The sequence below is a fragment of the Monodon monoceros genome, unplaced genomic scaffold (assembly GCF_005190385.1).
Source record: "Monodon monoceros isolate NGI ecotype Baffin Bay Population unplaced genomic scaffold, NGI_Narwhal_1 Super_Scaffold_3, whole genome shotgun sequence".
NCBI classification, from domain to species: Eukaryota; Metazoa; Chordata; class Mammalia; order Artiodactyla; family Monodontidae; genus Monodon; species Monodon monoceros.
Window position 1 is genome coordinate 82,542,879 of NW_021703780.1, and position 27,958 is coordinate 82,570,836.

Sequence of the window (27,958 nt, forward strand, 5' to 3'; positions counted from 1 at the left end):
TATAGGTGGATGGACCTAGAGTCTGTCATACAGAGTGAAGTAAGTCAGAAAGAGAAAAACAAATACTGTATGCTAACACATATATATGGAATCTAAAAAAAAAAAAAAAGGTTCTGATGAACCTAGGGGCAGGACAGGAGTAAAGACACAGATGTAGAGAATGGACTTGAGGACACGGAGAGGGGGAAGGGTAAGCTGGGACGAAGTGAGAGAGTGGCGTGGACATATATATACACTACCAAATGTAAAAGAGATAGCTAGTGGGAAGCAGCCGCACAGCACAGGGAGATCAGCTCGGTGCTCTGTGACCACCTAGAGGGGTGGGATAGGGACGGTGAGAGGGAGACACAAGAGGGAGGAGATATGGGGATATGTGTATATGTATAGCTGATTCACTTTGTTCTAAAGCAGAAACTAACACACCATTGTAAAGCAATTATACTCTACTTTAATTAAAGATGTTAAAAAGAATTGAGCATTGAGGATGAAATGTAAGATCTTTTTATTTCTTCACATTTCTGCTCTTATAAGAGTCATCTAAAGTGAGTATTTCTACAAGTCTCCATTCTGACCAGGGCATGTATTCTGGATAATGTCTCTATACATATATCTACTATATAGTTGTATAACTTACAATTGATTTAGCATTTATTTAAATGTAAGCAATAAAGTACTTTAAATTGTTATAGACAAAAGAAAATCAATAAGTAATCACCAAAGAAGAATATGTTCTACTCCGTGAAACAATATATTGTCTATAAAATGTATTTATGTTAGAAAAAAACAAAGGTGAATTTCAATTTGAATAAAAAGACCACACCCTGATCACATTTTGCTCCTTTTCCCTGCTCTCCGGCAGCTGGATTGACACTTAGGAGGGACCAGCAGCCACCACGCACAGCAACACTGGTCCAATCCTGTCTTGCCATTGCTCTGCATTTGTAACAAATACTTTTCTTTTACCTTTCCTGACAAAACAGCCCTATTGTTATCAACTGTAAATGTATTAAAAGCTCACAAGGGCATTTTAGTAAGTGTATCACGCCTGAAAAATACTATTGCCTGACAGGTTCCCATTGGCAAGTGAAAAGAGGTTTTATTGAAGGAAACAGCAGTAGCAAACAGCGAGCGGTGCACAGGAAGGTAATTGTTCTTTTAATATTGGAGGCGCACGTTCACTTAAGACGAGGGCTCCTACCCGTGCCTCATCCACACCCAGAGGACCCGCCAGACAAGCAGCCCCGCAGCCTCTCTCTGGGATCAAGCTGTCAATGCAAACTTGCATTCTTTCCCTTTTTCTGAGCTAAGTAAGCTCTACCCCCAGAGCTCCCGATGCCTTCCTGAGTGAAAGCTCTGAAAGAGCTCCCTTCTAAATTGCATCACTCGCCCAGCGCTCTTCAAACTGACAGAACAAAAGAGCCAAATTCCAAAAGTCTGGTCTGAGTGACTTGTTAGTTGCGTTGGTTGATTACCTCTTAATGGGCTCTGAGAATGGGCTGTGGTCGTTTTGACGCTGCTTAAGGAAACCTTGCAGAGTTCTTTTCTACTTACTTCCTAATTAAGGTCGATTTGCTTAATCAGCAAAACACACTAAGCGGGGGGGGGGGGGGGGGGGGGGGGGGGGGGGGTGGAGAGAGTGAGAGACGCCAGAAGGAAGTTCTTACTACCATCCCCCTCCCCTTCCAATCAGTGGCAATAAAATTACTTGGACCAGGAGTTACAAAAATAAATTCTCATTGGAAAGGACTAAACAGGACTGCTGTGATGTGTGATGTCTCTGTGTGTGTGTGTGTGTGTGTGTGTGTGTGTGTGTGTGTATCTTTTTCCCTTCCAGAACTGATGCAACACCAAATAATAGTGTTTCCTTGCCGGCGATTTAGCGCTGTGAGTTCCCAAAGCCTTATTGTCTGCTCCTTCCGCCTGCTTCCCACCCCCCACCCCCAGCCATTAATGAATACATTCAGCCAGCCGGGGTCACTTTATTATTCTGACACATTGAACTGGGGATGTGATTTCCAAGTTCTGAGGCTGACACTGGCAGGGTGAAACTTTCACCTCGAGGTTCCGCAACTGTATACTTGACACACTTGGAAGAATAAATATTGATCTCCTTTCCGAGGATGTGTGGCCATGTGAAATGTTAATGCTTTTAAACGGCTTTGGACATACAAAGCAGCTATTATTACCACTATTATTATAAGGTATAAAATCTCAGAGAGTATCTCATCTTTACCCTTTATCCTCATGATTAGTGCGTCTGTGTTGAGTGCCCGCTGTATTCACATCACTGCTCATGTGACTGGATACGATGATGACATTCACAGACAAAGACACTAATTTTGAGACGCCCCAATAAAGGAGGTAAGGATTATTCTCAACAGTAATGTGTATATGTATTCCGTGGACTTCCAATGACGAATGTTTATTGCCTCACGGGGCCTCGTTTATTATTGGGTTGGGGATTTTCCATTTGTCCTCCCAGGATGATTCATTCTTTTGTATGGAAGGAAGGAAAAGGCCATTTAAAGTCATAATTGGCTATGAAAGTTTGGGGCCCTAAAAAGGTTGGGGTTAATATCTAACCTTTGGTTTGGCAAAAGCACTTCTGGGAAAGTTTAGGTACTAAAAGTGAGATCCCCTCAAGCCTCGTGTAGGAGATAGTGAAACTGCTCTGCCTAAGAAAAGGTGAAATTTGTGGTTTGGGTGGTACTGGTGAAGCTTGACGGAAATAAGAGTGCAGCAAGATGGCAGGAGGCAAGGGCTCAGCATGGAATAAGGGCCAATGAGAAAGGCCAAGTGACATAGTTAACACTATGGCTGTCTAATAGCTAATTTTAAATTGCTTGCTGGCTGGTGTTTTGCTGATAAAGCCCTCCTCCCCATTGTTTTCTCACTTTTGTAAAACTTTAGTAAAAATCGATTACCCACATAACCTATTGTTGATGGCATTAAGAATAAAGAGGTTGAAATCATATCCCCTGAAACCAGCTGAGGCCCCATGTAGATCTGAGATGTGAGAAGTATTTGCAGTGAGTGACTTGGGATTGCGTATGAGACGATTCCGCCGTTCTCAAGGATTCTAGATACTTGAAGAGAGGGCTGGGCTGCCACCTGAGTTATACATTTGTTTTTCTATTAAGTTATTCATTCAACTAATGTTTATTGAGTATCCACTGTATGCCAGGGACTCTGATGCAGATTGATTGGGAATGCAAAAGAGAGTGGTACTGTTAAGACCCGTGCTTAGTACAGCTTATGGTCGTAAGTAATGGGACGCACGTGTATGTACTTTGCAGCAATTTGGAAATTTATAAGGATCCTTTGTCATCTCCCCACATACTAATGTTTCTATTTTCTTGCCCACTTCTTCCTTCCTTCCTTCCTTTATTTTAGGCAAATTCATTTCTTTATTGGATCCTAGTTTTTCAGATTTTACTCAAGTTGTTATCACATGTAACCTCCCCCCTAGTCACACCTCGCCAAGTCCTCTTTACAGCCGTGGATATCCTCAGCCTGAAGAAACCTCACATTTTTCTGATTTAATTGGACTGGAGTTCAGTCGAAGCATCACAGTTTGTAACAACTGCCAAGATGATTCTAGTGTGTAGCCAGGGTCGAGAACCAATGTCTAGAAGTGTGCACATAAAATCTTATTGGTACAGTTTCCTATGATTGCATTTTGCAGCAGCATTTCTCAGTTCCTTTATATTTTCTTCTATCCCCTATCAGAGGAAAAGGGACCCTCCTCCTTTTAAAGATAACCTTCTGCCTCAGGAGTTTGCGTCTCCTTCTCTTTCTCCATCCGTAGGAAGCATCTGTATTCACCATCATCCTCTTTCCCTGTATTTTCACTCTCTCTACTGACTCCATCCTGCCTCTGCGTGCTTGCTTAGGTACACCATAGCCTGAAAATCCTTCTTAAGCTAATTTTTCCATCACCCAATTCCTCAGAGGAGTCCTTAACGCAAGCGATTTTACCATCTACTCATTCCTTAATCCTTCACAATTGACTTCCATCCCCACAGAAGTAAAACTGATCTTTCAAAGCCCGTGCGGTAAAATACATGCTGGCTGCTTAATACATGTTGGTTGAGTGAATAAATGAATGAATATATGACTTTCTAATCATCAAATCAGTGATCTTGCATCAGTTTCCCTCCTCCTTGATAACATGGCTTAGCAGGCCCATGACTCTGTCCCTGTCTTCTTTAGCATAGAATGCTGCTGTTTTTTTTTCTCTTTCTGTTCTCATGTTTCTTCTATGACCCCTTGGTTGGCCACTTTGCAGCATTACACAGGCTTATGAGTTGTGGTGGTAGATAAACTTGGCGTTCAAATCAAGTCTCTGCCACTTCATAGCTGTATGACTTGGGACACATTGCCCACCTCACTAAGTCTCATGTCTTCATCCATAGAGAGGAGATGGTAATAACATTGTTTTAAGGTTGATGTGATACTTCAGTGCCATTGCAAAGTCACGAAGCGTTCAGTTAATGTTAGTGGGTGTTCTCATTCCAGTGGTTATAAGTCCCTCTGGGCAGTCACCATGCCATTTTTCCCACCGCTCTATTCTGTCCTCAAAACCTACAGTGTTTGGCTCAGGGTCCTTGAAAAAAAATTAGTTGTGAATGAATGAGCCAGTGCATTGCTTCTCTTCTCTTAATGGATGATCCTTCTCAAAGCTTTGCCTTAGGCTCTCTTCACTCTTTCCCTTGCTGACCTCATTTATTCCCTGATGACCTTTTGACCTCATTCATTACTTCACTTCTCGTCTTCATGTAGATGACTGCCACATCTCACCTGAAGTCCGACTCTGCTTGTTGTGATCTCCATATCCAGATGTGTTGTCTTTAAGACACTTTGCAAGCAAACATCCCTAAAGGCATTTCTTTGATATCTTAAAATCCCTCATACTCAGAAAAGAACTTGTTTTTCCTCTCTCTCCCTAACTCTTATTGTTCATTTATATATATTCATTATTATATATGTTCATTATATGTATTTCAAATAACCTCCTATATAAAATATATTTATTTAGGCTATATATTTGTTTAATTTATATATACATATACACCTACAAAATATAAGTATTTATCTATGTAACGACCTCCAAAGAGTTCTACCTGCCTATTTGTTTATTGGCTTGAAGATAATCCCACCCACCTGCAAAATGTTATTCTTCCTAACGTCTCGCTCAGGGTATTGGCTCTCTACCCCACTGACAACCAAAAATAACAAGAACATTAATTTTTAAAAGTTCACACTCCTTATCCTGCCAGTGTTATTTTGGTCCTTATTTTGATCAAAAACTTCCTTCTGTGTAAACAATATTTATTTATTAGACAAGCAACATGTAGATAAAATTTTATTGTGGAAAAAAAAAGAGCTTAAGTGATACGGAAGTGTAAAAGCAAAGGAAAATTCCCACCTCACTCCTGCTGCTTGCTTCATTCTTACTACTCTTTATGGAGGTTGTTCCTATTTTCAGTTTGGGATGACTCATTTCTAGACCTTTTATCTACATTAACGAACATATGCATGTCTGATTTTTACTTAATGTAAATGGGCCGTACTGTACTTGTCAGTGTGACGCTGGATTTTTTTTTCCCCTCATTAATGCGTCTTGCTCATTTAGCCCTGCCTCTTCCTGAAGAACTGGGGCACAGTACTGCCTCCTACCGGAGAACCATGATGTATTTAGGCAGACTTTCATTGCTGAATGCTTAAAAGCTACCTTGCTATTTATTCCCCATTCTTCTGTGTCATCTTTTCACTAAGCGAGAAAGCACGTTTCAACTTTTCTGTCTTGGCCTCTTTGTACATGCCTAACAGTGAAACTTCTACTTATGCCCCCAAACCCAGCTCAGATGTTAATTATACATGGAGTCCTCTTTGCAAATTCCAGCTTCAAGTGATATCTTTGAGAGATTCCTTGGTCCTTCGAGGACAGAGACTGAGGTTTTTGTCATCCCTCACAGCTGAACATAGGGTCCTAAACATAGACTCTGAATCCATGTATTGTATAAATGAATACATGATTTTTAAACTTTTGTTGACCTAACATGTATGCAGAGGTAGGGTATAAGCACCTTCAAGGTAAAAACTGATTGCAGTATGCCTTGAATAATGCAGATGTGTGATGATGTGTGTGCCGGTGCTGTGGCCACTATACTGTGGATGTAGACAAAGATGGAGTCCTTCCCTTATCATATTGCACCAAAAGTACCCATTAGCCAGTATAGGAAGCTATTACAAAGAAATAAAATGAACTTACCAGGGTCTTCCAGAGGATTTTGAATTGAGCTGGATGGTCCTAAAAGAAGGGAAATTAAAAATAATTATTTGAGTGGATATCCATTTTTTTGCCTTTCCAGGATCCCTTTACTCCCTTTTTCAGGAAAGAGAAACCCACTTTCCAACGGAGGACCTATTCCATGTAGCTTGAGTGGAATGGCCTTGTCTATCAGTGTTCCATGTACAGAGACATGGTAACCCATGTCCTCTGTTTCCCAGCCATAGAGGTTTGTTGTGGGATGGCTCTAAGAACCAGGCAGTACCAATCAGGTTGCTCCCTGAGGCTTGAGATTAGCCTGCTGGAAGTGAGGGTTCTCTCCTCCTTTGTGGGGTAGAAAGATAATGTAGGCTTGTGACTGACAGAAGCCATCTTTCCTGCCTTGTGTAAAAAGCCTGAGAATAAAGCCAAAACAGGGAGCCAAACAGCCAAGAAAAAGTAAAGGCAAGGTACTGAATTCATCATTTGGGTCCCTGGATTCACTTACATCTGAAGCTCATCTACTCCTGGACATCCTAGATACGGGAATCTACAAATTCCCTTTACCTACGCTAGTTGGCTTTCTGTGTTCTATAATGGAAAGAGGCCCACGACATTATATAGGAGGCTTCACTCATTTTAAATATTTCTTCTGACTGTTGTTTCCTTCCCATCTCTCTTTAGAGGATGTATGCTGATGAAATTTTCTAAATTCAATTGTTTAATCTCTGCTTTCTAACTCCCAAAACGTTCACAGAGTAGAAATGTTAAATTATGTGGAGGTATGCCAAAAATGACCTACGAAAATGGATTAAAATTGGAGGCTGGATCTTATGCTAAAATAACTGATAAGAAATAAACTGAGGTGTGGTTTCTGCTAACCTGGTCTTTCAATCAGTTCTGTTCAATTTATATGAGTGAGAAGAGGGGACAAAAATTTATGTGTATTGAGTTTCTACTCAATTTCTTTCATGAAATTTACCCCTTTCATGTAGATATTGTGATCCTGACTTGGAAGATTTTTTTAAAATCCAGATGATTTTCAGAGTTTCATTCTTCTCCAAGGTCACTAGTTAGTTAGGCATGGTCGATTTAAGGTTAGGATCCAGTTGGGTCTGACCTGAGCCCTCCCTCTCCACCATCGGGAATGCCGTACAATTAGGAAGAATGTTGACCCTTTGATCTCAAAGCATATTTCCAACAAGTCAACTGCTTTGACATTCATAGCTTGGCATTATTGTTTTCAGGAAAATTATGTTCTGGGGAGGAGTGTATTGCTATATAGGGAGTTTGAGATTTGAATTTGGAGACATGAATTCTAGTCTTGTGATTTGTTTCCAGTAAAGAGCTCTGGGATTATGCAACTCAGTCTTTTTAGATCTTAGTTTCCTCCTCTGTCAAATAAAAGATATGAGGGCTGATCACCTCTCAAGTCTGTCCTAGTCCACTTGTACTGGTCAGCGCTTTCCAGAACCCTATACCTCCAATAGGAGAGATGGTAACACCTTGTGTTATGATTATATGCTATATGCAGTGATGTCTTGTTTAGTTCAGTATTTCCCAGCAATGAGCCCAGCGTATGGCAAATAATAGATGATGAATAAATATCTGTTGAATAAATAAATGAGGGAAGGAAGTCTATTTGTGTACAGAATACTACTTTTTATATATTTTTTTCAACTGACCAAAGGAGTGATCTTTGAAATTGCAGAAAATACCTCTAATTTTGCTGGTGAGAAGTAAAAATAAGCTAATGGTAGATTTGAGTACTACAACGTTCGATCCATCACTGTGGATTTTAAAGAGGACTTTCCTTTAATTCAAAGCTCAAGATAAGCAAAGAGTTAACTGAAATTTTTCAAATGGAGACGTACTTTAAAGTATAGAATGGTCATTTTAGGTGGCCATTGTAATTCAGCTTTTAAGGCTTGGTAACTGAGCCATCTTGGTGAACCTTCTGTGTGAGTGAAGCTTTCCTTAATCGGCTTTTCCTATATTATTTCATCCTGGGAAAGAAAAGCAGTAGCTGAGCCAGAGACAAGCAGGATAACAAAAAAAGGAGTCTGTGGCCAAAGCAACAGAATTACTTTTCTTTTCTTTTCTCTCTCTCTCTCTCTTTTTTTTTTCCCTTTCACTTGTGTGTTTATAAAGGAGAAGTAAGAAACATAATTTTTTTGTCTTTGTTTAGACATTGGACAATACAAATCACAAGAACATTTATTTTTGGCATCCTATTTCTTAGGTGTTCTTTGGGATTTGGACCCTACTTTAAAAATATGTGTTTCCTAGCCCTCCTTACTGTGAAAATCCTTGGCAGTGTAAACAGATGCACTGGTTGGCTTTTAATTCTGACACCAGACTGTCTGAAATAATAGCTCTAAGAAAGTGTGAATTCTTTCATTCCTCAATCTTTAATTATAAGTACTTAATTTGTTTCTCTTTCTACTGCTGACTATCATACCAATCTGGTTTATTTTTTATCTGGCTAAACATGGTACACCTTAGAAGCCCCTCATTTTGAAAAGTTTATTCTGCATGGGAAGACAAAAACAAGCTAAAAGTTTGAGTTATTTTCATATTCCAGGTCACATCACTGTGACAACTAAGATGTTAAGTGGTGTTCTAAAATTTTGAGTAATATAGGCCTTTAAGATGACAGAATTAGGAACTTGATAAGCAGTTTGAAAACACTGAATGTTTCTCATAAAAATTGACTCATCATTTGAAAAATGAGCCAAGTTAATAGCTTACTAACTCATCTTGACCTTTCACAGTCAAAGATGTTCTTCATTTTTGTGTCCACCATTTTTTACATCTTATAACCAATTTGCTGTCACATCATTTTTAGCCATGGGACTGACTGTGGTGATACTGACTTCTGTAATTAGATGAGGTACCATATATGGCACATTAGCCAAAAAAGTCATCAGTTGCTGGAAGTGGGAGCATTTTTGAAGAATTGCTAGGTCTGAGCTTTCTGAATATTGTCATATTTCCACTTTTAAAAGTTCACTGTGTTGAGATGTGTTTTTATTTTTCTAAGGGCAAAAATAAGATCAAAGAAAGACAGATCCTTGCTGGAACTCATGATAAACATAATGAAGAAAGTCTTATGTTGTTCCTCCAGTTGGTTTCTTTCCAAGTTTATCTCTACATATGCATTTACATTTTGAGATACTTTCATCATTTATTTTGGAGCCTAATACTAAAGATGTTAAATCTCCTTTGTAAATATGATGGAAAGAATGATTATGGTTAAAATGTAATGTGCTTTAATTTAGGTTAGGAATTGTCAAGCCATTATTATTATTATGTCACTTTCATTCTCGTAACAATCCTGTAAGTTATTATTATTACTATGCTCATTTTAGAGGTGAGGAAACTGAGATTTTATCCAAGTTCACAGAGGCAGGAAGCTGTGGAAGCAGGGATTTGAACCCAGGAAGGGTTCCTGCGCTGCTGCTAGACTTTACTACTATTAATTTACCTAATGTTTTACACACATGGCCCCATTTAATCCTTCCCCAAAACCATTAATATAAGGACTATTATACACCCATCTTATGGATGGAGAAAGTGAAACTCTGATAACGGAATTTGCTCAGAGTCACTCAGTTTGCCCATCTCACTAAGTAGGCGAGATCAGCTGGGAAGTGAGGTCTGCCTGATTGCAATAAGCCTGTGCTCAAAACCTTTATTCTAAATTGCATAATAACGTTTATCTAGGGCTTCAGAGTTTACTATCTAAATCTAGTAGAAAGCACCAAAAAATTCTTTGGTGTGCAATGATTGAGGTAAACTATTTTAGGTGCCAGAAAGACTTTAAGATAAAGGCAAGGGCCAGTGAAGTAACTGCTGTTTTTGATTTTTTTTTTTTTAACAGTGATGAAAAGGAGTCTTGGGGGATACGTATTTCCGGTGGTAAAAGCAGAGGCTGGGGATTTGGGCTCCTGGGTTATCTTCCTAATTCCCTTTCACATGACACATCATCTAATTCATTTGCCTCCAATTTATCTCCCCTAAAATCAAGTTGGTCATGATAACATCTCTTCAGGAACTGTGGGAAAAAATGATGGTGACGTTCTCTTGACCTTTTTGCGAAAAATGCAACCACTCTTTTGTCCATTTTTTACTTTTTTCCCATGAGTCAAAAATTTGTTTATGTGGAATTAGAGTTTTGAGAATATGAAGTCTCAGTGGCCATTGGGTTCATGACCATGCTTTAGGGCAATAGCTCGCACAGCCATGATAGCTTCTAAGTTGTTTCCTGTTTTTCTTGGTCTTACTGCAATCCTTGCCAAAGCTTCCCTTCTCCTCTGCTGCATTAGTAATGCAAAATGAAATTCATTGTGCCCATTATATCTGTTAAATGGTTTCCATTTTAACTTGAGAAAAATGTATTGACGTTCATGTGTTTGGCATGGAAAGTGTGTATATCTATCGAAGATAGCAACTTGTCTGTTGGAATTACAGTGCATTATGTATAATGCTGCTTTTAGCTGTGCATGTACATTTCCTGGAATCTTATTGTGTCAGAGCTTGGAAAGTTTACACAAGCATTGGTAATCTAATTTTTGTCTGGTGGGTGGCTGTGGAAATATGGAGTATTTAAAAAAGCAAATGTCTTGGCCATCTGTGCCAGGCAGGGGTGTCTAGTCAGGTGGGGTAAAAGCACTCATCAAAAAAAGGTTTTAAAAATATTGCCCCAGGTCTAACCTAAATATTAATTTCCCAAGAGCAGAAAGATGTAACAGTTACTGTAACATGGTTTTGAGCATATTTCTGGTTATTCTTTTTAGGCGTTCTAATTGTAAGGTGGAGGAATCTGTTTTATCTTTCTCCTGCCTCTTAACAATATAATCCTTCTCTAGACTATATTGTTTCCTATGTCTTTTGTCTTCTGCAGACATGAGTCTTTGGCTCATGAACATCTTGTTAAGGTCTGTTGAGGATTAGGGGCTGTGATACAATTTCCTTGCGGAGTCTTTTGATTGGAGATTTTTCATTTGGTTTGTCTTGGAGGTCTTTGAAATGTCTTCTCTCAAGCCATGATTTTCATTTTTCTTTGTTCTCCTCAAAATTGGGGTTGTATTTTGCTCCACTGTTCCTGGGGTCTAGGTAAATGAATTGTGTTATTTAATAGGCGAGTGTGAAATCCTGTGTGCAGTCGCTGGGCTGCTCTCTGCCTCTCAGAGTTGCTAACATCCTGCTCACTGCACTGCTGCTGCACTGTGATGTAGTTCTTGTTGTTTAGCTTTACGTGTATTTCAGTCAGCCATCTAAAGCCGGGTTTCTTAACTTCGGCACTATTGTCATTTGGGGTGGGTAGCTCTTTGTCGTGGAGGGTGTCTTGTGCACAGTGGGGTGTGTCGCAGCATAGCTGGCCTCTACTCACCAGGTGATAGTAACACCTTCCCCCAGTGCCTGCAGGTATTTCTGATGTCCCCTGGGGGGCGTGAAATCACCCCATTTGAGAATCACTGATCTAAAGCAAGGTTGAAAGACAAGGCTGGCGTGATGTAAAGGAATTTCCATAAAAAGCACTGAACTCAGGCAACGCAGTGACAATGCTGAGAGAGCTTTGTGTCTTGGAGGATATGTGGAGAAACTGTATCACACATCCCTGGAGAAAATACTGTAATAATTGTCTATAGTTTCTTAGACTGAGTAACAGAGGAGGTAAGGGTCACCTTTTAAACTGCTTTGCTTCTGATCTGCTAATTATCTCCTCACCCTGTGATGCCTTTTATCTCCTCTCTAAGCAACTTGACTCACACAAGGAAGATTCTAATTCTTTGCAGATTTTCACCTTAACTACTTTTCTACCCTAACCTCCCTGCTCTTCTGTTTCCCCCACTGGTTTTCTTTGGCTCCAGTGGGAACATGGTGCCCATTTATTTCTTTAATCCACTTCACCACCTAATAGTACATTCTCTTCTGAGGATGAATTTTAACAAGATGCTTTTTACTCCATAATACACTCCAGTAAAGAACTAATGTTTACCGCAATGAGTATCCTCTATTCCAACTGAAAAGCGGAGATGCCGCCGACCACTGCCGTTGTTCACTTTTTTCTCCCGTTTAACTTTTTCTCAATGCCGCTTTGAGTGAGTTACATCTGTTATATTCAATGGCAATCTTATGGGCTTGTCCAAAGGGCATCTATTTGCTACTGAAATAGAACTGAAGATAACATGCGAACGAATGAAGTCATCAGATGTATCTGATGATAATATCGAGGTTATTTTTTTATTTTTTTAAATGCTGTGAAAGCTGTGGAGGGATGCTAACAAATCTATTTGATCAATATATGGGATGTGAAAAAGAAGAGGAGACAAGATTGACTGATGAATAAAATGAAACTGACACAAACAGGCTGACAGCCAGCTGTAAGTCTCTTTAGGGCAAATGCAATTAACTTAGAATAATAGACTCAAATTTGATGGTTAGAAATGCATTTTTATTAACAATCACAGGCTGAATCATTATGCTCTTATGAATAAAATGGTACTTACATTTCGTGCATGTGTGTGCATGCATATATAAATATATATACATATGTCTCTCTACGTATATATCCATGCCTCTCACATTCCTATGTGCTCTGCTTACAATTTGGGTGGAAAAGTTGATTTTTAGAATAATGTACTTTAAAAAGGAAATTCATTCATAAATTGTCTCCGGGACTATAAATTCTGAATATTCTCCCAAATTGCATATATAAAAATCATGCTACTTATCTGGTGCTATTAGACATAAAGCCAGTGAGCCCTGGTCCCAGAACTGCTGGTCCTTTGGGGATTTGGAATTGCAATCAGGGATTTACAGATTTCATTTTGAAGAGGAGAAGTCATTACTAGAAACCTAAGCTCATTTCCTCTCCTTTAATAGCTATTTTAAATCATTCATTTAGAAAATACATTAACTATTTAGGGTACTTGCAATGCGTTTCTCTTGGCATTGTCTGCATTTTTTAAAGAGTTTTTTTTTTCTAAAATTATTTCAAAAAAAGATGAGAATTAGAAGAAAAAGACCAGATGACTTTTGGGTGATATAAAATTACTTTTGCATAATATTTCCCTCTCTCATTGCCTAAGAGGAAACAACTTTAACAAAATATTAGAATATTATAAGCAAACTTTTTAATGCCATAGAGATGAAAAAAAGGTGTGTGATCCTTGGAAACTTACAAACTGGATTTTAAATATGGTTAAGGAATGGCATATGGTTGATGGCCTCTTTAAATGAACTTGTTAATTTAAATCAAAAACAGCTTTAATTCTGTACTACTTGCTTAATATTGATTCCCACCTTAACTAGGAAGTGGATAAAAACGGATATGAGATTACAGGAAAAAATAAGGGACCTTAATTTCTACAAAGAATTCAGAATGTGGAGTCTTGCATAACCCTGCAAACTCCTTTAGATACATATTTTTTCAAATGCAAAATAAAGCTCCCTGAGTTATGTAATTGCTATTCTTCAAAAGGACATCATGAAGGTTGACAATTTAAAATGTACTCTTCCTGTCACCATCCAATTTTGTAAAATGTCTACTGATGGTGTAAAAAACAATCTCTGCAGAAGAGGGCTGCCACTGCCAGTTTAGGACACTGGCTTTGTTATTAGCGTAGGCATATTAGATCATCCTCTTGCTCTTCCTGCCTGCTTTGTTCTTTTGATATGGCAGGGAACTGAAATTGACAACAGCCTACATTTATATAACAATAACTTGCATTGTTAAATATATATGTGTAGATAGACAGATAGAGAGTTCTTTTATTCCCCAAAGATATCAAAGTTCACTACACACCATGAAGAAAACCACAGAAATATGCAGATGCTTCTGGGGTGAACCATGGCAACTATTTAAAAGCATAAAGTATTGACAGCCTCAAGACTCTGGAATAGTTCATAGTCTTTTTTAATTTCGGCTATTTTTACCCCTTTAGAAAATTTCTGTTTTCTTCAGGAGAAGAGAAGGATAAAGGTCACATTTTGTTACTTGTGTGACAAACCAGAAATAGTTTAGGAAAGTGAGCTGGGAACTCAGCTGTCCAAGCCTGCAGGCTTGAGAAACAATGTTGTGGTAAACACAAGGCCGAGGAGACTGCTTTGTATCTCAGTCACTGTGTGATCCACTGCGTTCGTTAAGACCACATACAGTGCACTCAAAGTGGGGAGTCTGAAGATTGGATGGGCACCCCTATAAATAGGGTTACCGTGTTAAATTAAAAAATACCAAATAAAAATACAGGATGGCCAGTGAAATTTGCATTTCTGGTAGATGATGCAAAAATTTTAGGAGAAGGAGGTCGCTCGCAATATGTGGGACATACTTAATACTCAAAACTTATGCATCATTTAGCTGAAATTTAAATTTAACTAGGCATCCTGCATTTAATCTGGCTATCTTCACCATAAAAGCAAGGCTTCGTGTGCTGTTTAGAAAGCAGATTATAATTGGGCAAAGAAGGTTTTAGAGAAAAACCGGTAGAACTTTAACTTTTTCTTATCCTTACAACAGCCTTACCATCTTAAAGATTGTAAATCTCTTTCCTCCTCACAGAATAGTAATGCACAATATTATGTTGAGACATGACTCTCCGCTCAAAATTTTATAATTATAGGTCCTGGACAGAATATTCTTGAACAGTGTAAGGCTTAGGTCCTATCATAATAATTGGTGTCTGTCTGTCTCCCTAACTGCCATAAAGGATAGATAATTTTTTTTAAATGTGTTTTCCTGGGTACCAAATATGGAGTCAAGCAAATCGTAGGAGTTTAATCCACACTGCTTGAATGAATTTATTCCCTCAGCATTGAATTGATTTTTCTTCTAATTTTTTGTCATTTCCCTCCTTTTTCAGACATAATGATAATATTTCCTCTATAGTTGAATTTCCATTTTGAGATATCCTTTAGCCTGCATAGGGTGAAATGTCATACCATCTTAGCAGTAGGGTATAGGCAATATTTCTTACAAGGATGGAACTAGATTAGATCTGGAAGGTTGAGGGTGACTTTCATGGTGATGGGAGACTTAGTGAAGTAATTTTTTAAGGCCACCAGGAAAGTTGTATTATAGAAACATTTAAGTTCAGATATTCAGCTATACTCTTGGGCACTTCATACGTATTCTTTATTACGTAAAGTATATTATCTGTTGTATGAATGAATGAAGAATTTTCTTAGAGGACTTTTTTTTTAAGATTTTTTTTTTTTTTTTGATGTGGACCATTTTTAAAGTCTTTATTGAATTTGTTACAATATCGCTTCTGTTTTATGTGTTTTGTTTTTTTGGCCACAAGGCATCTTAGCTCCTCGACCAGGGATGGAACCCACACCCCCTGCATTGGAAAGCGAAGGCTTAACCACTGGACCTCCAGGGAAGTTCCTCTTAGGGGACTTTAAGTATATAGAATTTTTACCTTAGGCACTGTACCAAGTTCTGAACCACAGACCCAAGCAGCAACTCCATTGTATTAGAATTTTGATATATAACATTATGTCTCTTTTAAAACTCAGAATTTTGTGACTCTTTAATAGCAAAAGGTAAATCTTTTTATCCCCATCATCATTATCATTGGTTTTGTTCCTATTGTATACACGCTGTGGGCTCTTGCCAAGGAAGTATAAAGTGAAAGAAGTGTGGGGTGAGGGAAGCAAGAAGTAGAATGAGTCAGAGCCTTAAGAAAGATTCAAGGTCACAAGCATGCAAAATGGAATTATGGTCATCAAGAAAACAGAAACTGGAAGTTCAACAAGAACAAAAATAACATCAACTTTTTTTTTCTTAAATGTAAGTTTCCATCTATTTTCTGTGATAAAGAGATGCTTACTTGTCTTTTAGATTAGGTTAGACATTACATTAACAAATAAAGTAGAATTTTCAGTTAACTTCTTCAAAATAAAAGTCCAAACAAGCCAGTTTAATCCATCTTTATACTATTTGAAGGGTAGGGAGGAGAGTGCTAGAGGACATAGGCTAACATTTACTGACATCTACTGCATGCAGGCACTGTGCCAGGCAGTGGGAATGCTAAACCATAATCTCTGACCTCAGGACTCTTTAACTCATGATCTCGTGGCAGAGATACCCAAGGAAGTGAATGATTGCAGTGTACCGTAATTAAGTGCTATAAAGACAGAGTATATTGTACAGACATGGTCCCGTGTAGAATCTTATCAACCTTCTAAAGCAATTGCAGGAATGTCTTCACTGGGGAGATCATGCTTGAGATGGCTTCTGAAGAATTACCAACTGGCCAAAAAAAGTGAAAAGACATTTTATGTAGAGGGCACAACAGTTGCCAAAGTGTTGAGTCTGAAGCAGCATTAGAAGCAGACTGGTTTCACTGGAGTATAGAAGTAATTCCAGGAAATGAGACTTAAGAAATAGGCATAACTCGGAACTTGGAGGCCCCATAAAGTTTAATAATGGTCAAATTTAGAAAGAGAATGCTGGCCGCAGATTGGAAGAGACAAGGTTAGGTTAGAAGAGCAGTGTTTGAGCTCTTGCAGTCAGTAGTTCAGGTGAGAGGTAATGAAGGCTTAAACAAGATGTCAGTTTCTAACTGGAGGTGCACAAGATGTAACAAGCCAAAGAGCTAAACAGCTGCACATTCTGAGGAGTGGAGATAACCCTGCTCAGCATCAAACAGGATGACATTGAGTAGGCTGCCATATGTGATAAGTTTGCTGATGGGGGCCTATATGACTCAGAGGAAACGATACCAAGAGAAGGAAAGTGAGTCTCCTTTGTTGATGGTAAAATCAGTCACCTTTAAAGGAAATGGGATAGGTAGCTTTACATGCATTATTCTAAGTGACAGCTTCACAGCCATCTTTTTTTTCCCCCCTCTGGAGTTTTATCCCATTTGGCTGAAGAAGAACCTGAAGCTCAGAGATGTTAGATGTAATATTGTAAATTCACAGAGCTAGGAAATGATGGTGTGGAGCTCCCTGCTCAAGTCCATCCAATCACAAAGTCCCTGATCTCTCCTTTCAATTGCACAGCCTCGGGTTCACTTCAGAGTGATGCGCGTTTTGGACCACGTTGAACAAGCATTTAATTCCACATCAGAGACACTTTAAGTAATCTCTGCAGGAGTTTGAAGTGGTTTCAAGAGGTTTGTGTCTCTACTATTTCCTAACCAGTTTGAGAGGCCAGAAATGGATTCATTCATTCTTTCACTCAATATTTATTGAGTGCCTTCTTTCTTATTTTAAGTCATAATTCGGAGCTACCTCAGGCTTTAGTGTCTAAGGGAAGGAACTGCTCATACTGTGCAAATATGAGCATTGGTTTGGATACAGTTGAGGAGATGCCACCATTGTTGTGACCCCCAAGTTCCAGGAGAAAAGGGAACAGAAAATAATTACATTTCACATTTTCCCTTCGTATCTTTCTTTTTGGATGAATCATCCTTTTCCCCTCCCTCTTTCATGACTGCCCCTTTAGGTCTTAGTGAAATTTTCCCTAAAATATAGTATTGTAGGTGCCCCTGCTGTGAAAATGTAAAGAAATGTAGTGTTTTTGGCGATGGGAGAGTTGCCAAGTCCAGAGTACCAGCTCGGTGAGAGTCATCCTCTGTTGATTTCCCCCTTCGCGTTTTTTGGATGGTGATGAGACACTCGTGTGGCATGAAGCCTGTTTGCTCCTTGCTGTATTTATTTTGTTAAGATTAGAGTTGCTAAGATACGGTAGTCATTTCAAATTGTAACTGCTGATGCCAGTGGTCATAAGATAAAGAACTAAAATTCCTTTATTTGCTAAGCCTAATAAAAAACATTCTTGAGGGGGTGAAGGAGTTTTCTGGCAAAAAAGTGAGCAGTATGCCAAGTGGCCTAAGTTTTAGCACATAAAATTAGATCTTCTAGTCCAGCTGATGTTGAGCTATTTCCATCAGAAATCAAGAGAGAACTTCTGCCTTCGAGTTGTTTATTAAATTATTGTTTTTAAACAAAGGAATGGTCAGGTTGTGCACATTTTGTGTCCCCTCTTCTATTTAGTGGTTTAAGCCAAGTGATTTCTTTTTCGGTCCGTTGGTAGTTATTCTTCTCTGTTCAATAAATATCGTGAGGGATTTGAAGTTTCAACATTTTCTCGCAACTTCTTGAGTTGGGCCCCTTAATTCTTCTCATTTCGTGTAGCTAACGCCCTAAATCTCTCTTATTGTATTTATTAATTCTGCTCTCGTAGTACATAATTTATAAGTCGCTTGTAGCTTTATTGTTGTCAATGACATTATTTAGGTAACTGAGAAGATACCACACCCTATGTTTCAGATTTAATCATTATTGACAAGAAAGCATTCTGTGTTTTTCTTCATAATGAATAATTTTTTTAAAAACTCAGAATGTTTTCCAACCGAATTCAGTCAATTCTGGGACATTCCTCTGAGCTTCTAGGTAAATATTTTCAACTAATACTTAAAAGAAAAACCATTAAACTGTTTGGGTGGAAAAATAGTCTCAGAGCAGCCAGTTTGGCTAGGTTTATTCTATGAATGTGTGTAATTTCAAATTACTGTATGTTTTTATTTCACAAAAATTTCCAGCTTCCCCAGAACACTTCAGATGCTAATATCCAGAGTTTCCACTGGCAACCCTTTGTTTGTCCTGGAAGCATCTTGCAATTTGGGACCAAGAAAATACTGTGTTCCCTTTGGATTTATAGACATAAACATATGTATTTCCTCTGCAGCACACAGTTCTTTTCAGGGGAAGCCAGGTTTAATGGGCAGGTTGTCAAATAATAAGGATTCACCAAAACTACATAGCACGTTTGGCTGAAGAAGTGATCTTTGATAAAATTTAATCTATTTAGAGAAAGATAAACTATAAAATAGTGACTCATCCCGATGTGATTTGATTAAAAGTAATATTTTGTGAAATCACCATTTAAATGCCTTTCCAGAGAGACCTAGAAACTGTGTTGTGTACTGTGGAATTGTATTCATTAGGCCGAACTTCTAATACCCAGTGGAGCCTTATTCCACAACAAGCCTGTGGTTAATTGTAATTCCATTAGAGAAATTGCAGAAAGGTGGTTTCTGCCCACATCTTTGGAGACGGACTGACTCTTCAGGTTCTGTGGTTATTGCTGTCTCAGGATTTTGAGATGCCAGCCCTTTGTAGTTTCAGTTCTAACATCTGAGTTCTTAGAACTTAATGTCCAGAAGGTAAAGTCATTTACCACAGTCTTCAGCCTTCATATTCTAAGTTGGTGGCTCATCTTTGCCATTATAAGGGCACCATCTGAAATTTTATTTTATCTATGTATACTGAGGTCTCAGATTATAGATATACCGTGTCTCTACTTGCCTATAATAGTGGGTGTATTTAGATTGATTTATTGGTCTAAAATTTTCACTCCCCTAAAAAAGCATTTTACCTGCAGAACATTGCTCTGGCTCATGATGGGTGGTGGAGTGTACATCGAGAGTTTAGTACTGTGACTTGACTGGGCAAAGATAAGGAATGAGATGTGAGCAGCGTGCTTGCAAATGCGGGCTCCTGCCTTTTGCATTGAGAATAACATGCCTAAAAGTTGCTGGTCCACGAATGATGAGAGGCATGTGGGGCAAAACGGGACCCAGCGTACAGCTTTGAGCTAAGCCCTACTGTACCCAGCCTACATTAGCCAAACTGTAGCTGACTCATAGATACACAAGCAAGAAATAAATGCTCATTGACATTTGACCCTGATATGTGGGGTAGTTTGTTACATAGTATTATTATGGCAGTGTCTGACTGAGACACTATGTCCGATTATAGTTCCTTAACCTGTGTCTTCAAAACAACATTCTGCATAGGTGAGCAGGTGAAGGAAGACATCTACTCTTAAGTCTTTTGGTTCTGTGCTACCTTTAAAGCTGTTTGACTTCAGCTCCATACAGATTTGAAACATTTCAATAAATTTATGAGTTATGTGTAAATGATCAATGCCCAAAGCTCTTTCTTGGTGAAATAGAACAAAAGTGAAGATTTTTACAGGCTCAAAATAATTTTTGAAATGGAGTTACACACAGTCTGGGTGTAATTCTTACCCAGTATATCACGTAGGTTTAAAGTATATGCTGTAATTGTCCACTGGATTATGGTGGCGCGTACCAGTGGGCCATAAGCCTTTCACAGGTGCTGCTACTTCATTTGCATGAATGTGTGACCTTTTTTTTTAATGGGTAGTAGAGGAGGGGACAAGTCTTAACTGAGGGTATAAGCTATTATAGTAATAGCTGGCAAATGGATTATTGAACTAAGTAGTTCGCTTAAGGTAGATTAGAGAGTAATAGGTTAGAAGTATAATTCAAGTGTTTCAATCTCAAAACTTAAGCAAAGACAGGCAAAGGACATAAATCAATAAAGTGGGCCAGGTGATAGGAATGGGACGTGCCTGGTAAACTGGAGAACATGTACCCCATTTATAGGAGGTGGGTACTTGGCTCTAACTAGTTTTGTCATGCAGGCACTGCGTTGTCTTTGAACACCTACTATGTGTCCAAAACTATTCTAGATTCTACAGATACAATAGTAAACAAAACAAACAGAAATCTTCATGGGATTAATATTCTGGTTCATGAAACAGACCATAAAAAATTAAATAAGTAAAATGAAAAATGTTTTGGATGGGTATAAGTGCTAAGGAGAAAAAAAAAAAACCAGCAGAAAAGTGAGGCAACATAAAACATCCGACAACACTATGCCATAACCCATTTTAGAGAAATTTGAAATTCTCGCATCAAATAAACCTAAAAGGAAGCATTCTGTTCCATGAGATGAAAATATTTAAATATATTAAAATGCACAATCACATCTAAAAACAAAACAAAATCCAGAAGCTTTTCTGTTTTGCTCATTGGTAAAATGGAGCTAGTTCAGTAGAATTAAAGAAGAGGGTTAACAAATACAGAGGTAAGATTCATTATGAATCTGTATAGTTTGATTCAAATAGGAGGAATTTAGTAGGCATGTTTATATTTTTAATATTCTTTTCAGAACATTAAAATTTTTTGGTAATTATACATAACAAAACCTAGTTCCAATTACACACAAAAAATTGTATGCTAAATAGTGATGATAAAACATTAGTGTCAATTGCATGATTTTAACAGCTGTAATGCCTGTTTTTGAATTCTCTTGGATTTAATGGATAAATTAAAGTCATATTTTAAGACTACTTAAAAGAATCCTTTTTAAAAAAGCTCAACCGCAAACATTCAAAAATTGCTTATTTTTATTCAGTCTGTGCAATTATTCTCAATTATTATTTTGTTTTATACAAGTTTTACATTATTATAAACAGATGTGAGTATGATCTGAAATAATATAATCCATCTTAGATACAAAGGATATAGAACAAAAATAAACTCTTTTGGGGCTTTCCTTCTGCTAAACATTGGAGAAAATTAATTTTCACGTAGAAGTCTTTGGAACAATAAATACAAGTCTATTTTCCCCAATGGTGAAGTGGCAAAGGTAGTTGCACTTAAAAACCAAAATGTGGAAAGCAATTTTCTTCTATGAAATCAGTAATTACGAAGAAGTTCATTACTTAAGTTTATCACAGTGATAGAAAAAGATAGTCTGTTTTTTGAGATTACAAAGTGAAAATTAGAAGTCCTATCATCACTCAATCACTCTACCCCAATGGAGATGTTCAGTCACTTCCCGTCCCATAGTAGTTAAATTGTGGGTAGTTTCTTGTGTTTTTCTTTACATGATTTCTGCATGTATAGCAGTTCCCTTTTTTTTTTTTTGCGGTACGCAGGCCCTTCACTGCTGTGGCCTACTACTGTGTGCGGAGAACAGGCTCCGGACGCGCAGGCCCAGCAGCCATGGCCCACGGACCCAGCCGCTCCGCGGCACGTGGGATCCCCCCCCCCCGGACCGGGGACCCACGCTCCCTGCATCGGCAGGCGGACTCTCAACCACTGGGCCACCAGGGAAGCCCTAGCACCTCCCATTTTTATTTTATTTTATTTTTTATTGATTTATTTACTTATAAATTAATTTATTTTTGGCTGTGTTGGGTCTTTGTTGCTGTGCGCAGGCTTTTGTCTAGTTGCGGTAAGCGGGGGCTACTCTTCGTTTCAGTACACAGACTTCTTGTTGCGGTGGCTTCTCTTGTTGCGGAGCACGGGCTCTAGGTGCGTGGGCTGCAGTAGTTGTGGCTCGGCTCGCGGGCTCTAGAGTGCAGGCTTAGTAGTTGTGGCACATGGGCTTAGTTGCTCCGCGGCATGTGGGATCTTCCTGGAACAGGGCTCGAACCCGTGTGCCCTGTATAGGCAGGCGGATTCTCAACCACTGCGCCACCAGGGAAGCCCTCATTTTTATTTTAAAAATGAGAGCTTATTATATGCAGTGGTCTTTATTTTACCCTTTTTCTACTTTAACATTTTCTTTAATGATTTTATAATATTCCTCTGCATTTGACCAGTAATATGGCATTTAGCTTGTTTCCTATAGTTTTATAGTACAGTCAGCCCTCTGTATTTATGAGTTTCGCATCTTCGGACTCAAACAGCCGTGAGTTGGAAATATTTGGGAAAAAAAATTCCAGAACTTTTCAAAAAGCAAAACTTGAATTATGTAGAGTTTACACTGTATTTACAACTATTTACATAGCATTTACATTGTGTTAAGTATTATAAGTAATCTAAACATGATTTAAAGTATATGGGAGGACGTACATAGGTTGGTTATATGCAAATACTGTGCCATTTTATATAAGGGACGTTATTAGCATTGGCAAGTTTTGGTGTCTGCCGGGCCCCTGAAACCAATCCCCTGTTAATACTGAGGGAGGACTGTAGTAATTTTTGGAATGATTGGGGAACCAGCCTGAAGAAGAAAGAAGTGCAGATGAAAGTAATGGACCAATTAATGGGAAATAGTTCAATTAACAAAATAGTAAACTGGTTCTTAAACCATGCTGCGTCTTTGGTATCAAGGAAGTTATTTTGAGATATGTCATTACAAGAAAAGTAAAAGAAATTTAAAAATTTTACTAAACTACAGGATAAAGAGTAGATTATACTAATGACTGATACATTTTTTTATAAAACAAAACTATGAAAAATACTTTGTGATTTCATGGGTGTCACCAGGCACACAAATAAAAGGGCCATAGATGAGTCTAAGCTGTTCTTGACATTTGGTTCATAATAAGCAGATATGGAACAAGTGTGTTGGTTCTGTGATTCAGGAGTAAATAAGCAGTCCTGTTCCTCAACTTGCCTTAGGTACCCTCTGAACACTGGGAACTGGGACAAACACACACCAATTGGCGGAAGCCTCTGTCGCTTTGGGAATTGCTTTAACTCCTTGGTTATGTGTAAATTGTGGATCCTGAACATGTTGTGGAAAAAAATCTTAATTACATGGAGAATTGGTAAAAATTGTAAATATGTGATTTAAAATCAGGATCTATCCCTTTCTCTCCCCATTAGAATTGAACCAATTTACAGGTAATAATACCACCCGGAATTCATTTTTAGTGCGAATAGTAATGAGAATTCAGGGTTCTAGGTGATGGGGCAAGAACCAACAAGGTCAAAGAAATTTATCTATTAGTTTCCCCTAGTGTAAGGAGCAACTTTTTGAGGCGGGTCCTTGTAATTCAGATGGCAGTGTTAAAGCAATTATATTATAAACTGTTTGCTGCTGGTAAAAATAAAGCCACTTTCTGGGAATCAAGATAACATGTGTCAAGGAGGCAAGGATATACAATGGAGAAAAGACAGTCTCTTCCATAAGTGGTGCTGGGAAAACTGGACAGTTACGTGTAAAGGAATGAAATTAGAACAGTCCCTAACACCATACATGAAAATAAACTCAAAATGGATTCAGGACCTAAATGTAAGACTGGAGACTATAAAACTCTTAGAGCAAAACACAGGAGGAATGCTCTTTGACATAAATCACGGCAAGATCTTTTTTGACCCACCTCCTAGAGTCATGGAAATAAAAACAAAAATAAATAAATGGGACCTAATGAAACTTAAAAGCTTTTGCACAGCAAGGGAAACTATAAACAAGATGAAAAGACAAGCCTCAGAATGGGAGAAAATATTTGCAAACGAATCAATGGACAAAAGATTAATCTCCAAAATACATAAACAGCTCATGCAGCTCAATATTAAAGAAACAAACAACGCAATCCAAAAATGGGCAGAAGACCTAAATAGACATTTCTCCAAAGAGGACATACAGATGGCCAAGAAGCACATGGAAAGCTGCTCAGCATCACTAATTATTAGAGAAACACAAATCAAAACTACAATGAGGTATCACCTCACACCAGTTAGAATGGGCATCATCAGAAAATCTACAAACAACAAATGCTGGAGAGGGTGTGGAGAAAAGGGAACCCTCTTGAACCGTTGGTGGGAATGTAAATTGATACAGCCACTATGGAGGACAGTATGGAGGTTCCTTAAAAAACTAAAAATATAATTACCATATGATCCAGCAATCCCACTACTGGGCATATACCCAGAGAAAACAATCATTCAGAAAGACACATGCACCCCAGTGTTCATTGCAGCACTATTTACAATAGCCGGGTCATGGAGGCAACCTAAATGCCCATCGACAGACGAATGGATAAAGAAGATGTGGCTCATGTATACAATGGAATATTACGCAGCCATAAAAAGGAACGATATTGGGTCCTTTGTAGAGACGTGGATGGACACAGAGACTGTCATGCAGAGTGAAGTCAGAAAGAGAAAAACAAAAATCGTATATTAGCGCATATATGTGGAATCTAGAAAAGTGGTACAGAGGAACTGGTTTGCAAGGCAGAAATAGAGACGCAGGTGCAGAGAGCAAATGTATGGACACCAATCGGGGAAAGCGGCCGGAGGAGGACGGGAGTGGTGGTGGGATGAATTGGGAGATTAGGATTGACATATATACACTAATATGTATAAAATAGATAACTAATAAGAACCTGATGTATAAAAAAATAAATGAAATTAAAAAAAAAGGATAACATGTATCTCTGTTACAGGTTCTCTGAGTCATATAGAAATGTGCTCATCATTTGAGAGACATGGTTTGGACTTCTTATTAACCCTCTCTATAATGATCCAGTGTATAAACTAATCTCTAAGGTTTTTTTAAGATAGGATACTGGACTTCCTTGGTGGCGCAGTGCTGAAGAATCTGCTTACCAATGCAGGGGACACGGGTTCGAGCCCTGGTCCGGGAAGATCCCACATGCCGCGGAGCAGCTAAGCCCGTGCACCACAACTACTGAGGCTGCGCTCTAGAGCCCACGAGCCACAACTACTGAGCCCGCGTGCCACAACTACTGAAGCCCGTGCACCTAGAGCCCGTGCTCCACAACAAGAGAAGCCACTGCAATGAGAAGCCCACGCACCGCAACGAAGAGTAGCTCCCGCTCGCCGCAACTAGAGAAAGCCTGCTTGCAGCAACGAAGACCCAACGCAGCCAAAAAAAATAAATAAATTTATTTTTAAAAAAAAAAAGATAGGATGCTGATGGTAAACTGTAACTATTAAAAGCTTGTAATCCCAATTCTAATTTAGGGTGGTATACTCACTCTTCGAGGGTCTCAGGACCCCATTGTTCAATTAGTTCTTCTAAATGTTGGAAACCTAGTGACTAATGACATTAATATAACATTGGAAAATTGCTGCCATTTTCTGTTCCATCAGTAAAGTAAACTATGTCTTATTCAGTAGGGCCTAAAGTTGTGAAATATGTCCCTCCTTTTCCAGAAGTAGGGGGAGGCAATGGAAAGGGTGGAATGATATTATTGGTGTTGGTCCTCTAGTTTATTCTGACTGTGAGAAATTTCCCTATTAATCACTTACTTTCAAGTTGAGAGCTTCTAAACATGTTTTATCACACTGACACTGCAATTCAGAGTAGATAGGCTATTTCCCCTATGTTGGCAACTGGAAACTTAAATGAACTTCTGTAGATGGATACTTGGAATTTAGCAGTTGCTTTCAGTTCCTTGGGAAATGGATTAAAGTTTGTCCCCACTGCGAAGCCCAAGGAAAAGCCAGACTTTGTGACTAAGCAAATGAGAGAAGGACACGGCCAGTGGTGGGGAGAGTATCTGGTCAGTATTATAAAATTCACAGATACGATGGTGAAAAATCAACATTAAAGCATAGAATGAAAAAGGAAAGGGGATATTTGTACAGTGTTTATGGTGGGGTAAACCAGCACAACTTTCCTTGAAGGTAATTTGATAACATACGTTATGATTATTGTTAGGAATTGGTTAACTCTGCTTTTTGTCTTCTGAATACCCCTCCCCCCGTGCCCCCGCCCACTCAGTATTGGAAAGGGGTTTCCTTGGCAGACTCTTCCTAATCTCTTAAAACCTGTTGCGTTTGGTCACTCAGGGCAGTTCAAGAATAGACTTCCTGGGGAATTTCTTGATGGAATCAACAGGGAAGAATCTTTTCCTTTGGGACCATGACCTTTAAGGAATTAGGTTTAGCAATGCCAGTGGCCATTTTCCCTCCTAGAGAGAACCTGTTTGTGGCACGAGAGAGTATCGCTAAGAGGAAAAAGGAATCGTAGACGAGCTGTAAAATGGAGGTAGGGAGGTAGAGGCAGAGGGGGGAGAGAGAAGGAAGGAGTGGAGAGAGAGAAAGAATTGGAAAATGAATTTGAAGAAAATACCACTTACAATAGCATCAAAAACCATAGAATACTGAGGAATGAAGTTAAGGACATATGTGTATGACCTGTACACTAAAATCTACAAAACAATAGATTTTTGATAATAATTTTAGACTATCAAACCCATCTATTGTTTTGATAATCTAAACAATAGATTTTAGTTCAACTTCTGAAAAGTAGACTTGGGAATTTGAGCTTTGGTTCTAATTTCTAAGCATTCTTTTTCAAACGATTAAATTCTCAGTGTCTGTCCCAGCTCCTCTGCAGCCAATTGAAAAAAAAAGTTATTGATTCTAGTAACTCCTTTAGAGAATATCTCAATGTAGTATCCACTTTCCATGTGATAATTTGCTTCAGAAATGTTTTTCTCTCATTTACCAAAGAAATTAAGGTATTATTACCAAATATTTAGTATCAATGGATTTATAAACTCTCAATATATGAGAATTATTTTTTTCTGAAGCACATATCATGTATGCCTACTATTAATAATTTACAATGGAAGTGATTAAAACATGGTGCTCTCTTTTGAACCAGAAGACTTCAGCTTCCTGTATATTACAAAGCTCAAAGATAAAGAGAAATTGAGAAAAATACTTTTATAGTGGGAGATCATAATATCCTTTTATCAGTCTGTCACAGGTTAAAAAATACATATATTTTTGCATAAAAAGGAAATAAAGGATGGAGTAATAAAACTTACATATTCTTTTTAAACATTTGTGGAATATTTGTTTGAAATATCCACATTCAGTATTTCAAAAAATTAAAAGGTAGTCCCCTATCACATGATAGGTCATAAGAAAATACCAATAACTTCCTCAAGTAGAAAACGTACAGGTCATATTTTACTATAGTGAAATAAAATTAGGAACTAATGACAATTTAAAAAAGATATGCCTGGCCAATTGGAAGTTTAAATATTATTCTCCAAATTGTTATTAGGACAAAGAAGAAATCAAAACACAATTATATTGTGTTCAGAAACAAAGGCAGTGATACTAAATATCC

General features: G+C 38.3%; 1 protein-coding gene across 2 annotated transcripts in view; it reads right to left on the minus strand.

Annotated features, from left to right (window-relative positions):
• MDFIC2 (MyoD family inhibitor domain containing 2) overlaps positions 1-27,958 on the minus strand; it is a 98,644-nt gene that overhangs the window by 36,663 nt on the left and 34,023 nt on the right. Inside the window, exon 2 of one of the 2 annotated variants that reach the window (XM_029244438.1) lies at positions 6,275-6,313. The exons of the other annotated variant lie outside the window; for it this stretch is intronic. Coding sequence (XP_029100271.1) covers positions 6,275-6,313 — 39 coding nt within the window. The remainder of the gene's footprint in view (positions 1-6,274; positions 6,314-27,958) is intronic. 2 annotated transcript variants of the gene reach the window in all.